Below are 15,507 nucleotides of genomic sequence, written 5' to 3'. Positions count from 1 at the left end.
GAGGTGGGAGATAGGCTTTGGTTAGTGGTAACATAATTCCTCCAATAAGAAGAAATAGAAGAACAGCTCTTCCTGTCCTTTTTGCAAAAGTTCCCATTGAGCAGTATGTGTTTGCTCTTGAGGGCTGCTGGGTTCAATGAAACTCAACTTACCTGCATGAAGATGATGTGGTCTTTAATTTAAGCAAGAATACCTCAATACTTAATTTACAAGACATTTTAATGTCAGATATTAATTACTAATTTGATGTTATTCATACAATATTTTCACAAAGGATTAATGGCCAAAGCTGAGAGAAATACACTGTTACTGCTCACTAAGCAAAGGGCACTGGTCTTGTTTAATTTAATGTGTGGTTAGGCTTTTTGCTTTTGTTACCACTGAAAAAAAAAAAAATGCCATATTGACTCATTGCTTGTTCTCAGGACAAAATCTTATCAATAATTTTGTAAAAATCTGACCTAAAGCGCCAGTCTATAGAAGAAGTTTTTTATAGAGAATAATTAGTACTGTGCTGGGATGGACATGCGCCAAACTATCGAATATCTTGAGATCAGATTGTCAAACTAAAGAACTGAACTTTTTTTTTTTTAAGTTCTTCGGGGCAACTCGGGAATCTAATTTATAGTTTAGGACGTACTGGACATTGGCGAAAATAAATCTCTGAACGTGAACATTTTAGGCTAATTTTTTGTCTTTGCGTGTCAAAATGTCAAAAATAAAATATCTTTAATTAAAATCCTTTTGGAGTGCGAAGTCTGAAGCATGCCTGCAATTTTAATTGTTAAATAACAATTAAATCATAAATCTAATAGTGTACGCATTTAAAATACGCATTTATAGAACTAACAAAAACAAAATAAATTTTCCCAATTAAACGTTAAAATGTAGCTTATTTGCTTTTCTATACAGATTTGTAAATATTAAATTATTGACATAAAGCTTTTATAGGCTTGAAATATAGCCTACGATTTAACAAAATTGGCAGGGCCTAAATAAAAGTAAAAGGCTATAAATCAGTTTGCCTAAAGGCCATAGGATAATAATTAAGATAAATTAAATATATGTTTTCCCCCATGCTTTCATTTTAGGGCATGTTGCTATTCACTTTATTCCGGTACCCCAAAAACGAAATGAATCAACAGCAGAGACCAGCGACCTTGAGTATACAGTGATCAGATTAAATCCCATTTGCAGTCACAACTTGTAGCTGTAGATAAATTATTGCCTCATTCTGGATGTCTAAACATGTTGTAAATTAAAGTCACTTTTGATTGTTTCCTCCCAAAGTCGTTGCGGATCTAGAATCTCTTCAAACTGCTGTTTGGTTTGGATTCAGGTCGTGGGAGGAGTTGGGTGCTGTTTCATATTCAGAGAGGAGGGGGACTCTTTAAGGATCTCATTCTCTTTGGGGCTATAAAGACGTTGTGCCTGCAAGACAGAGCAAATTAACTCCATTGGCGAATTATTGCATTACAAGGCATTGCTCCGCTCATCGGTGCGCGACGACGATTAGTTTCTTCTTCTTCTTTTTTTTATGGTGACATTTGATTAAAGCGAGCGGATTACAGTTAAGATGATGGAGTATATGGAGGATAAGTTTGCGTTGAAAAGCCAATCGATGAAGGCAAGCGATTACTACATGGACCAAGTCATGGAGAGCCTGGACAGCGCGCAGTACTTCACAAAGACTTCCCCGAAATGTGTGCAGGCCTTCGGGCTTCAGAGCGGCGAACACCGCTCCTCGCCCTGCGGAGACCAAAACGGTGCGTAAAAACACCTTTTGAAACTTTTTGTGCATCAACACTTAAGTCTTCATCTGTGTGCGAGTTAAGGAGAAAAGCTTGAGAGAAATGTCGTTTCTTTTTTTGTACAAACCTTTTCTGTTACATTTATGGCGTTCAGTTAATCTCATTACATGTGGTTTCTATTGCAATAATTTTACGTTTTCGCTATTCAAATTTCTTAAAATCTTTGTTTATATTTAAAACAAACACACATAAATCATTTTAGTGTTAAAATGACCTATAAGAATAATAGACTATAAGAATAAGAAGTAATGTGAATTGTACAGATTTATTTTTATGCACTGTCACGACAATTGGAAATGTATTGTTATTCATTTATCACTTTCACTTCATTCTAGCCAATTACGCTGGGCCAAAAACAGACGACGACACTTTGCACTCGGACCTCGGGAGGACGATGGACAATTGTTGCACTGTTCGGGCGTCTCCGGTGACAACTGGACAGGAGAAAACGGATTTGGACGACATGGGAGACAAGTGCGACAGTAACGTGTCCAGCAGCAAGAAAAGGAGACACAGGACGACCTTCACCAGCTCGCAGCTGGAGGAGCTGGAGAAAGTCTTTCAGAAAACTCACTATCCAGATGTTTATGTGAGGGAACAGCTGGCCATGAGGACGGAATTAACAGAGGCCAGAGTGCAGGTAGGCCTACAATTATCACCAGACTCTTATTTTGTTAACGTTCACGTAGGCCTGTGGAGAAAAGAAACCATAAAATAAAGAAAGAAGGAGTTTAGACGATAAAACATAAATGTGGAGAAATAGCTACGTTGCTATGCCAAACAATTAAAATAATCAATGTAGCTCAAATAAATGCACCACAAAATATGTTTAGTAATTAAAACAAATCATCAACACACACTTTATTATTAAACCAATGCAAAAGTAATGTCTTTTAATTTTAGGCTGCTGTATCTCTTAAATTATTATTTATTGTTTTGCCAGAATTTGGTTTGACTTATTCAATTTTCTCTTCTTTTTTTTTTTTTTTTTTTTTTTTACAATAAGGTGTGGTTTCAGAACAGAAGAGCAAAGTGGAGGAAAAGAGAGCGCTATGGGCAGATCCAACAAGCCAAAACTCACTTTGCAGCCACCTATGATTTATCAGTGTTACCAAGGACCGACAGCTACACACAGGCAAGTTGTGTTCACTTTCTCAAAGTCCTCTCTTCTAAAATACTCAGTTTATGTAAGCCACAACAAATGAATGTTTTTTTTCTGCGTAAATCAGAGCATGTAATTGCTGCTCTATAAATCACTTCTTATAAAACCCATCTTCAGATAAGAAGCCAAACACTGATTAGAGTCTCTGTGAGGTGTCATGGCTGAAATGAATGGCCTTATATCAGATTTCATGTTAGTGGAACATTCATCTTGCTGTTTGGACAAAGGTCAGGTACAAAATGAGGTGAGAGGAGATGCAGAATGTCAGTTCCTCCTTTTGGTAGGTGTTCACTATCAGACACTGAGATTAGGCCTCCAACCCTTTTAGGGTTTTCAGATGGAAATGTGCTCCTCCTTTTACTCCTGCCACAGGGTGTGTGTTAATATTTTAAGCTTACAGAAAGCAGCTTTAGTGTTGTATTCAAAAAGGTAGAATTGTAAAAAGAAAAAAGAAAAGAAAAAAGCAGGAAAAGTCAGAGTCACAGCTTTGCTATGCCCTGGCCCAAGACCAGGTCAGAAATCTCTTGGACCGTCTCGTATTTTCTTCGCACATGTTTCTGATAAATACCCCTGGATACCAGCCATGCCCTTTCTTACAGCTGATCCAGATTACTGTCATTAAATGGACAGTCCTACATGTAATTGTGCTGGCAGTGGGTTTTTTTTGTCTCCCTGCACACAGTGGACATAGATTGCATTCTTGTGGGTTTTAAAGAGTTTTGTTTTGTTTTGTTGACTGTGAGGTTTTGGCCAGAAGTTTTGCTTTTTGGGCAAAGACAGTGGCTCGTTTATGGATGGCACATGTTGTCAAGAACATGTTGGCCAAGCGGATTCTCAAGCTAAAACCATACTTTTGTGGTACCGAAGAAGTTTATCTAACTGTCAAAGAGGACTTTTACTCTTTACCAAACAACTATTGGTTTGTGGTATTTGATTTTCTTTTTTACTGTAAGCTATAATTTAGCAAAAGGTATTGTCCTGTGCTGAGCAATAGCCAGCTATTCCATCTATACACTCCAGAAAAAGACACTCCAGTATATTTGTTAATTGATGTAAAGTACATGGAACTTTTTTGGCACAATTATTTGTTTTTATATTTCTTTAAATATCACATACTATTTATGAGGTAGAAAGCTATAGTGGCACATTTCAGTGACTTCAGGAAACAAATTCATTTGCATGCTACTTGAAATCTGTCAGTTTGATTGAAATCTTGGCAAATGAGACCAAATGAACTGCCACAGAGTGAATGAAGTCATTTGAATGTGACTGAGCCGTCAGTTCAAGACATGCTGCTCTGTAAACTGTAGCTCCTGCCTTCAAAATCTGCCATGTTGTGTTTACTGTATTCTGACCAGGTGAGATTATATCACCTCTCTGTCCTCTTTGTTATCTAATAAAATTCCAACAGAGGATGCATGACCCTTTTTATGATACAATTTTAAATTATGTGAACTCCTCTAAAATCATATCTTTGGAATTGTTTGGCTTTGTGTGCGTTCAGATGACATTTAACCATCGACCCTTAAAGGGTCACTTCATCAACCTGTTTTCTTAATTGCTTCAAGTGTTGTCTTGCCATGCTGATAGTTTCGGGTTTATTTGTCCAGATTTTGAGTTATCTGTCTCACAATTAGAAAAATAAACTGCAACATCTCTGTACACAAACAGTGTCTGCTAATCTGGATAATCCACACACATTGCAGTTTTCACAGGGGCTATTTCTTCTGTAGAAAGTAGTTCCAGTGTATACTGTATATGTGTATGGACATACAGATATGGTTATGGTGAATCAAGCATGGTGTACTGGAGAAGAGATGTGTGATGTGTTTTGATTTTGATGGACAGATAGATATAGCCTATCATAACCTGGGCAAATAAAACCAAAAGTCACTGCATGCCCAGATACCACTAGAGTAAGCAATATGGGTGAAACAACCCATTACAGTTTTCACTGTGTATGTTAGAAATGTGCATGTTTGTCCACTGTTAAACTTTTAACACAATATTACTTCAACAGCTACGTTGCATGTAGCAACACATCAGTGACTAAATTCAAACTACGTCAGAGCATTTTTCTTTTAAAAAAATCTGCTTATTTCTGTATGGATCCTCATTCTCCCCTTAAACCCTCTTTCACCCAACAGATTCCTAACAACCTGTGGCCGAGCCCTGCTCCCGGTGGCTCTGTGGTCTCCTCCTGCATGCTGCCCCGAGGCTCCCCTCCTTGCGTCACTTCCTACTCGCACTCGCCTCGTTCAGCTGCCGGTGCCGCAGACCACAGCTACGTGGGCTTCCCCAATCAGCAGAACCAGTTTGGTCATGTATCCCTAAACAACTTCTTCAGTGCAGACTCCCTCCTAACACCAGCTGCCAACGGCCACCATGCCTTTGAGACCAAGCCCGAGTTCGAGAGGCGCTCGTCCAGCATCGCTGTGCTGCGCATGAAGGCCAAGGAACACACGGCCAACATCTCGTGGGCCATGTGATCAGGGCTGCTGTGCATGTCTGGAAAGTGTGGATAATGTATGGAAAAATATTTTTAAGAAGTTTTTACCAAGTGTGGGAATTGTCCAAAGAGTCTGAAATCATGTTCAAAAAAACTCAATCCAGATATAACAAGACCATCTAGTGATACTAGCCACTTATTTGTTGTGAATAAAAATCTGCTGTGGAGTGAAATGGCCAATTTCACATAATACTGCCCTGCTATTTACATCTGCGTCATTTGTAACTCATTTTATTCACTGAGTCACTAAAATAAGGTCTGGATAAAGTACCTAAATGGAAAATAAGTGAGGATTTGTGGTTTTCAGCATTTTCTAAAAGTTGCAAGTCAATAATCTAAAGCTATGAACTAAAAAATAAATTGCCATAATGCTTTGTGACAGACACAAACAGCTGTGTTTCTGGTCTGAGGCAGATCTACAGTAGGGTGGACTGATACTATTAGTAAAATACAATGAAGTAGTCAAAGACACTTTTGAAAGGTGGAGTTTTTCTAGACTTTCATGTAGCTTAGCTAAAGCGATATATACATATCATTCATACTTTCAGGGTAATGTCCAGTGCATTGTTTTACAGCCCACAAACTGTTGTCCTTTCTGGTCAGACCAGATGGTTGATGAACCCTTCGGTGGAGGTGAGAGCTCTGATATGAATAAGCTTTCTTTGTTGTTGTTTTTTTATGGAGGTTGGGAAGTCCTCAGTGTTTCCTCTTTATCGAGACAGAAAGAAAGTGTGAAAGGCAGGGGAAGCAAGTACAACTCCAGGTGCCTGTGGGATTGGATCCCCGTGTGGGTACATGTGGATCCAGAGGGAGGGGTCCCAAACCACTATAGCATTTCTAAGCACTGTGAATAAGCTTCCTTTACCTGCGCCTTTTATCTTCCTCCCTCGTTCCAGCTCAGGACTGAAGATGAGCAGCATTGAGACAAACTGACTCGACGTACTGAGGTGTCTGTGTGCTTTGCAGCAAAGCTCTGTAATATCTGTCGTCTGCCTCTGTTCTGTATCACAGGTACAGGACGCAGGCAGAAGAGGCAGGTTTTAAAATAGTATGTTTTGTAAATTTATCTGGTGGAAGCATAATAAATGAATGTCACTTCACTCCATCGTTGTCATCATGACTGCACTTTTTTGTTAAAATTATAGTGTTTAAAGGATAAGTGTGGTAAATTTTTGGATTTTTATTCTCAGCAAACCTTACGAAAAGACCAAAACCAATATGAATTGATCTGTGAACATGAAGTGTTTGTCTGTAAATCTAAAGTCTGATACATATTATATTCCTATAATATATATTTTATTCCTCCTCATTCTCTAAAAAACTAAAAACACATCATTATGCTACACTGTTCTTTCATTACCATGGATGGGAACTGTAGTTTATTTTTATTCAATCCCAAATACACCACCCTGCTGTAAATACTCACTAGAGCAACAAATGTGTACTAATCTGCAGCTGAAAATACTTCATAAACAAAAAAACACTATTTGCTTTTTTTGAGTAACATTTGCTAAAAACTGTGCCCAGATATTCCCAATTACTTCGTATAAAGATTTTACGTGTTCGTGAGGCATGGTCTTGCTCAGTGGCACATAACTACACCACAACATTTTTTATTGTTTATTATATGGTCAATTATTTATTGATTCATTGAATTGTTAATTATTGTTTAGTATTTAAAATTTCAGAAAATGCTGAAAAATGTCCATCACAAGTTCCTGGTGTCTACAGAGAGGTTCTAAAAAAAATAAAAACACAAAAACAGCTAATTCTTACCTTTGAGAAGCTAAACAAGCATTTGTGCGGAATAAATGACATGCGCAATTAATCGGTTATCAAAATAATTTTTATTTATCTTCAATGGGTTAATTGATTAATCAGCAAATTGTCTGATGTGTTTTTAGTAGTTTTGGACAATAATGGAACTCTAAGGCCCATAGGAATAAGATATATCAGGACTTAGATACACAGACAATACTCATTAGAAAGTACATACATCGGTTTGGTTGACAACAAGAATTTAAACAAACTTATCTTTTAAACTCCATCAAAACCTTTGTAGTTTGGAAACAGTCATGTCAGCTCATTAAACACAGTTAATCTCTTCATTCGTCAATAGTAGCCATTTCCATGAGGCCCCAATACTACACGTTTGTCTTCAAACATGCAGTACTTGTTCTTTAATCTATCACGCTGTCACGTAATTGGAGCATGTCTTCTTTCTCTTCTGTTTCCTTACTGACATCATCCCTTTGTTTTGCTCTGAGATCACGGTCGGCATTGGATAGCATCTCAGGGAAACCCTTTCTATTGGAACGGTAGACTTGATTCAATTAGGGCTGTAATTTGTGTCAGATGCTTCGGTTTGGAAACAAGTTTGTTTCCTTGGGGTACTTCCTGGTCACTGCCATTCAAAAGTACAAACCCAAGTACGTTATCTGTACGCATCATAACATAGAGGCTTTGATCCTGAAGTGTCCATGGAACAGTGTTGGATGTGTTCCTTGACTGGTTGCAGTGAGGTATTTTTTGGTACTTTTTTGGGCCTTTGTTGATCTTCCAACCCTCTGTACCTTGTTCCCATTAAGTAAAGTGCACAGAGGTAACTATTCATGGCATCTTATATTTTTTGAAACCCAGAGAACTTTTCCCCCTGTGCTAGAATATATCACATGGCTCTGAGTATAAGTGTGTCCCTTTTTTGTGGTAATTTAAATAACAATGTACTAGGAATAACAGTGGTACATGTACTATGTGAGCACAATATAAACTAAAATAATAAAGGTCACTCTATAAGACCGGGACACAAAATTAGCTGCTAATGTAGAACCCACTTGAATTGATACTTGCACTTTAGTAGTGCAAAATTTCAATTTCTCAAATTACAAAAATCCAATGACAGGGATTTTGGGGTCCACTTTTGCCGTGTTGGTAATCCAGTCTTTAAACATGACTTTGGAGTTGGTTTGAAGCATTAAACATTCATTTTAATGTACAGAATCTTGTAAACGTTACAATTGATATGTGAGAAAAATCCATAAAGCTTCTCTTTCTTCAGCACCAGAAATATGTTTATTCTGCGCTTTTAAGTATTTTACGCAAAAACCTTGGGCATCTGTGCCTGCAATTTTCTGTTGTCTGTTGTTGAATCCAGTTGCATGATATACGACTTGATTTATCTCGATGCTTAAAAGGTCCAGTGTTTAAGATTTAGAGGGATCTCTAATGTGTTAGAAATGGAATATATTATTCGTAAGTGTGTTTTCAATTGTGTATAATCACCTGAAAATAAGAATCATGTTTTGTTATAATGAGCCCTTTATATCTACAGCGGGAACGAGTCCTCTTCCACGGAATCCGCCATGTTGCACCACCACCACCACCACCCAGAACGTACAAACCAAAAACTCTGTGACAAGCTGACCTTGGTTTGAGCTACCTTGTTGAATAACCATATAACACTATAACCAAGCTATAACCATAACCCATTTGCAAGCGCAAACAAAAATACACCTGCAGCCTCCTAACCAACCACCAAAACAAGTTCAATGTATGTACTACATGGTATGTCTGTCATGACTTTTGCTGTTTCTGAGGAAACTGTCCTCACCAGAACCCACGAATATCTTTCATTTTTTCAAACACTTCCTGACAAGCTAACATTTGTGGCCATGAGAATGACAGCTGAGAAGAAAAGTCCTAAGGCCCACCAAACATCTTAGGGTGGGATGTGAAGGTGAATGCTTGGGTGAAGACTTTGAGACCATAGTTGGTGATATTTCCTTACCACTGACCAAATGGTTTTAGTTCGCTGGACATAACTGTATCTTAACCATAAAGCTGGCAAATCAGAAACATTGATGTTAGGCCATTTGTTTTTTTTTATAGTCATCTGGGTCTTTTTGGAAAGAATTTGTGTCAATAACAAAAACAAATTTTATTTTGTAAATGAATGAGGAAATGAAATCCAGTCATATAAAATGGTATTTTTGTTTCTATTTTGACCAGAGCTCCTTTTTTTCCAGCACACAAACACTGGTTCTGTGACTCCACCCAGTGAGGTTTACCTCATCCAGAGACTTCTCTGCCTCTGGTAAACTTGCCGGTGCCTAAAACCCTGCTCATCTCTGTGTCCCCGCTGCCCTGCACTGCCCTGCCCTGACCTCCCCTCCCCTCCTCTCCCGTCATCTTCATCTCTCTGTACAGCAGTGATCATCACATTGTGACTCGACAATCAGAGACTGATGGTCATGCAACCAGCCCTGCACACATGTGTGCAAGTATGTGTGTTTGATACAGAGAGAGAGAGTGGGCAAGAGAAAGCTCCTGCAGACCAGATCCATCAACAGCTCCAATGGGTTTGACCCTCTCAGGTTAACCGCAGCCATTAATATAAGAGCTTCCCTCCCCTGCCTCCCTACTTCCCGCACTACCTCACGCGGGGGAGGACAGGCCTGTGTGTGTGTGTGTGTGTGTATGTGTGTGAAAATACACACACACACACACACACACACACCGCGGTTGACATGAAGAACTAGAGCTAGATCAAACATTCTAGCGGCAGGCAGCTGAAAAATGGAGTCGGCAGTCACGTATGTTCCACAGCAAAGATCTACACTTGCTGTCGGCACACTGTTATTCTAATCACTCAGCACTGATGTTCTACTTCGTCTTCTCCTCTGGAATGGATAGACCAGCTCACCATCGGTCCATCTTCTTTTTTCTATAAGAACAGTTATTTCTATAAGCCTTCTCCCTGGCTCAGTGTAATATTCTTAGATGGATTTGTGTTTTCTTTAGAAATCATTTATTATACTGTAAGACTTTCTTGTCAGGCTGTAGCAAAGACAATTTCACGAAGTAAGGATGCTGTTACTACAAATACTGTACAAATGTAGTTGGTGCTTATATGTAAAGCATTATATATGTACATCAAGGAAACAGATTGAAATAAAAAAAAAAGAAATGATGACTTGATGTTTTCTTCTGTAAGACTTGACCTGACTTGAAGCCTGAAAGCAGAAACATGGTCAGTTTTGACATGCTGAAGTCACAGAAAATCAATGAATGTAATAAAACAAAGAACCTCATGTTTTTGGAGAACACATTAATACTTATTGTACTCACTCTAAAACACTTTACATTCATATGCAGTTCTTACTGACAATAGTACTGTTTATTTTACTAAAGCTTCTCAACTTTTTGTGTTTTTTGAAAGTTATATTAAAATGCATTAAAGGGACTTGGTCTCAGGTGTGTAAAAAACACTCTGAAAAGAAAAGAGGGTTGAAAAGAAAATGATCAACACCAATATCCAACGAAGGTTAAAGCCAATCCTTGGATAACTATGACCTGGATGACTGAGAATCTTCATAGACATCAACACCAATAAAACTACTGCGTGGGTTCAGAGACACAAAGGACTTTTTCTGAACTTGCAGCTCTCTTATGAAGTCTTACAATACTATACTATACTATCTTTCTCTGCTGACTATTGCACCGCACACTTCTTTAATGATTAAACATTTAAAATGCTTTTTTCCTGTTCTGTTGCACACCGGGCATGGCAAAACAGGAAAAGGGACAAGCTTCTCTTGTCTTATTCCCAGTTCTGGAAGCCCGAAGTGAAATTTCCAAATTGGAAGTCCAAAGATGTAGATAGTTTTCCCTTTACAGCCCTCTAGTGGTTTGCTGTGGTGCAGGTACAGTTTAAGACCTGACACATGCTTCTTAAATTAAATCACTCTGCAAAGGTCATTTAACTGTTGTCATACAAAATCCACAGGCCTCAGAACATATGAAAATATTTTTTTTTCATTAATGACAATGTAATATTGATAAGATACAGTCACAGCAATGATGACTTTTCACCTGATAAATTCAGTACATCACACACACAACCTACATATCAGACTGGTTTCTTGATTTTTTAATTGTATCTAGATTTTAATCTATTTGGTGTTTACGCTATGTTGTTTATGTTAGTTCTAGTATGCGTTTTTATTGCCATGAGCTGTTTGTGGTAGCACCAAATCTCATTACTAGAAATTCTGGTAGAGAATTTTCCACCAAGATATCGTCACCCTAAAAGAAGCCATATTTCAATACACATTTTCAGGTTCTTATTTTATTTTTGGGAGTCTAACAGCAAACCATTTGTTGCTTTAATGTGCAAAAAACACCTTGTTACACATCTACTCTCCCTCCCTGCACTTTGTTCTGCCCCCTCTGTCTCACAATCAAAAGATATTTTGTTATTACTACAAATTCGTCTCTTGATTTTTCATGTTAGGGTTGACTTGATGAGCAATGGTGTGAATTATTTTTATGAAATACTCCTTGGTTTCCTTTGTTGTACTATTTTCTTCTGCATTCTCAACATTTAAATAATTTACCAAAGTTATTCACATTGCAAATGGATACATTTAGTTCCAGTAGATCCTATATATTATTTTATATTTTATAAGATTTTACTTGACTTTAATTGTCTTTAAATTATTATTACATAATTTACTTAATCAACAATGACACTGTATATGTGTATTTAGTCCAAGTAAAAATAATGTTGACAATCACTGTGGCACTTACTCAGTTTTACAAGAGATAATGCAAAATGTTTTATAATGCACCTGAAAGAATAATTCCGTTTTATTACAAATTTGGTCTTATTTTTGTAGACAAATTCTGGTGGGGCAAAAAACATGAGAAGTCAGCTGTTGAAGTTGTAAACAAGCAAGCATGTTAGCCAAATTATCCAAATCAGTCTAACATAAAAGATATAAAGCCCCCACCGTGGCCCATAAAGGGCATTGCATTTTTTTCAAGCTGAATACATAACAGTTTGATTTCTTGGTGTGGGTTTGAAAGTTAAACATTGGCTTGTACGGGAAATCAGTTGAAATTTCAAAAAAATTAAACCACCATCAGTTGGCAGTGCCTTCCTAATGCTAGAACCTTGTACCCTGTTTTGTTCCTTTTTCCATATGTCCTGTTGTTCTGACATTGTTGTCAAAGTCCCTCAAAATCTACAAGTGCCTAATATCTCTGAGGAATCAGAGTGTGCAGCCAAAAATGCCTTTCAGGAGGTCCCTTATTCTCAGCACAGGGAGGAAGTGGTCCACAACAGGCCCGAGGCGACTCACAGGAGGCTATTAGAGGCCTGCGGCAGGATGCCTCACAAATCCAATTAGGAAGAGCTGGGATTGGTTCTGGACTCTCTACTGCTGCATGTCAGTCAGACTGGAGAGAGCAGGTGTCCAGTTACCAGAAAAGTCAGAGTGGAATGGAATATGAGTGTGTGTGTCAGGGTGATGGGTTTGTGTGTGTCTTCTGCCTGTAGTGTATTAATGTGCATTGTGTGTTTGTGTGTGAACCCAAACACATACAGGGCATTTGCTAGCAGTGTTACTGTGTGAAAGCTGCAGACTGGTCCCTTGGTAAATGTAGTCCAATACCATAACCAATGGAGAATCTAACTGTAAATTTCCTAATCGCTTATGTCATCTCCCTGCTGTACATGAGGTTTGACTAACATTACTTGGAGGCTGCCACTCTTAAGTAGTGTTGTTAAGGCTGGGACCAAGTGTTGCTATAGTATCATTAAATTATTAACTACGTGACAGCCTAATTTTTTAAATTTGGACTAAATGTTTGTTGTTAAGCTTCACAAATACAAAACATATAATACATTTTTCTTGATCATGAAAGATCTAATAGCCATGGGCGAAATTTTCTTGAATCAAGTCATAGAGCACAAAGCATGGTCAATTTTTTTCTGGGGATTCATGCACCCAGGTTGCACATGGTAACAAATAAGCGAATGTGAGAAAATGTATAGGACAATGGGTATGGTAGAGGCTTGTAATAAGCATGGCCAATCACAATGGCTCCTCTCATTTCCTTTGAAAGCAGCGGTCTCCCCATTAAGTACATGTGGAGAATCCATAGGGGCTCTCTGTGTGCTGCTGGCAGTTCTGGATGTTGAGAAAGACCATGCAGGTTGGTCAGTGTGACCTGAAGCCCCATATTACTGACTAGCAGACTAGGTTTTAAGATCTAAGAAAGTATGTCAAATGTAGAGCTGGCATTCAGTTGTTAACTGGAACCACTGATTTGGGTAAGGAAAACCTCTCCAATAAGCCCTTTACTGTGATGTTTTTGGTGTGAGAGCCAGCTACTTTTACCCTTCTTAAAATCTTCCTATGCTAGCTATGCTATACAGTTATTTGGTAGCCTACACCCCATTGTAATCAAAACCAAGTTAAGTCTTCATATCTGACTGAAATCACATTTAGTTATCCCTTTTTGCAAAAATGCCAACGTGTTTTTATTGTTTATTATTAATGTATTGTTAATAGATTTTTATAAAAAAATTATCTTTGGGGGAAATGTCAGAAATGCTCCTTTTTGCGTCAGCAGTGTGTTGGTGTGTGTTCTTGATTGACAGCAGCTGGCAGGCTGAGCCCCACCGGGGAATGAGAGACAAACAAACTTGAGCTGCAGCTTACAAGCCATGGACAGACAGTGTGTTGTGGAATTGAAGAGTAAGGACTCTACCAGCATCTGAATGGACTGAAGTGCTATTTGCAGGTACGTTTACATTCTGTTTAATGTGCTGCAGTTGAACAGATAATTATCTAACTAGCTTGTAAACAGACTTTACAGTTAGTAATGCCCTTTTCCCCTGCTTAATGTTTAGTGGTACCTCGTTCAAGAAGCTATACGGTACAGATCAGGACTAATGTCTGTAAGTTAGATCAGAAGGAAAACTAATGTAGTTGTTCTTGTTATTTTGCTTTTCTGTTGTGTAGCAGGTTGCTGGTTAGCTTTTAGTGTAACCTTCTGCCTATGATAGAACAATAACATAAATGTTTTATGCAATGTTGTTTAAAATGAAGTGGTTTGATTGACTGTGTGGAAAAAAGTTCTCCATAGACTAAGAACTAGGAACTGCCACTATGAAACAAAAACATAATTTATCACTTTGTTCCTGATTATTTTTCTTAAAGGAGAACACAGTTTTACGCTGTAGCAGACAAAAAACATACAAAACCAATGGAACCAAAAGTTCATAACAGAACAAGTGTGCCAAATTAAAGATTTACAATATGCACCTACTATTCAAAATGAAAACACAAACATGCATGCACATACTCCCACAGTGAGTCACTTATCAGTAGAAAAGCATCATGTTTGCTCTGACAGATGCGTCACTCATGAATAGTCAGATAAGGCAGAAGCTCTGTAGAATAATGATGTTTACACAGGCTGGGCTCAGCCAACAATTAGCAACAAACAAACACAGTCATCAGACAACACTAATGTGACTGATGTGATGGTTAATGTGACCTTGCCTGTGGACAGGCCATAAATAGGCTTGATTTTCAGTAACTGTATTATTTCAACATCTCTGCAGCAAAAGAGAAGCTTGTAGTGTTTAAAGTGTTTGTAAGAAATAACGAGGTAAAGAACAAATGAATGAAGTGTTTTAAAATGTGTATTACAAAGTATGTACATTCAGTCACTGTCCAAATCCATTGTCAGAATTTCTTTTGGACAAATGACTTATTCAGGGAAAAAGCACTGCCACCCAGTAGCTCACCCTCCTCTGACAGTATTTAAAGGACAACACACTGTTCAGAGGTGACAAAGGACCCAGTATGGATGTGCCTGGTGTCCTCAGCCTGCAGTCAGACTCAAGAGTCCCAGCAGGGTGGAGCTGTGCAGGGGAGAAGATTAGGAATGTGGGATCTCTCTGATCCCGTTGTAATGAGTCTGCATGGGAACAGATGACTCATTACTGCTGGTGTGCAGCCAGTCCCTCCCTTAGCTCCATCTTGAAGCATGATTTCAGGTTTATCTGGAAATGCTTGCAAATATCTCAGAGTCTAAATAATGTATGGTATAAAGGGCAAAATAAGTAAAAAAAAAAAAAATACATTAACCTTTATAATGTAACTGGACTTTCATTGTGAAGGATCATATGAAAATGAATGTTAAAATTGTACTATTCAAACATGGTAATG

The 15,507-nt window shown here is 38.2% G+C and overlaps 1 protein-coding gene across 1 annotated transcript; it reads left to right on the top strand.

The window, feature by feature from the left end:
- The first annotated feature begins 1,084 nt into the window (after positions 1 to 1,084).
- On the top strand, positions 1,085 to 6,582 carry alx1 (ALX homeobox 1). Its single transcript, XM_038705062.1, has 4 exons — positions 1,085 to 1,766; positions 2,147 to 2,451; positions 2,818 to 2,946; positions 5,121 to 6,582. Exons 1-4 carry the CDS (start codon positions 1,577 to 1,579, stop codon positions 5,460 to 5,462), a joined length of 966 nt encoding a protein of 321 aa, XP_038560990.1. The 5' UTR covers positions 1,085 to 1,576; the 3' UTR covers positions 5,463 to 6,582.
- The last annotated feature ends 8,925 nt before the right edge of the window (positions 6,583 to 15,507 follow it).

Source organism: Micropterus salmoides, unplaced genomic scaffold (genome assembly GCF_014851395.1).
Source record: "Micropterus salmoides isolate LMB-PRFRI ecotype aquatic unplaced genomic scaffold, ASM1485139v1 Ms_hic_scaffold_8, whole genome shotgun sequence".
Classification (NCBI taxonomy): Eukaryota; Metazoa; Chordata; class Actinopteri; order Centrarchiformes; family Centrarchidae; genus Micropterus; species Micropterus salmoides.
The sequence above is the reverse complement of the archived record's forward strand: the minus strand, read 5'-3'. Positions and strand labels throughout refer to the sequence as shown.

Bases quoted from the DNA above. Each gene is read 5' to 3' on its own strand.
- alx1 (XM_038705062.1), top strand. From the start codon at position 1,577: ATGATGGAGTATATGGAGGATAAGTTTGCGTTGAAAAGCCAATCGATG. The intron at 1,767-2,146 runs GTGCGTAAAAAC...ACTTCATTCTAG, and splicing joins GCCCTGCGGAGACCAAAACG to CCAATTACGCTGGGCCAAAA. The intron at 2,947-5,120 runs GCAAGTTGTGTT...TTCACCCAACAG, and splicing joins GGACCGACAGCTACACACAG to ATTCCTAACAACCTGTGGCC.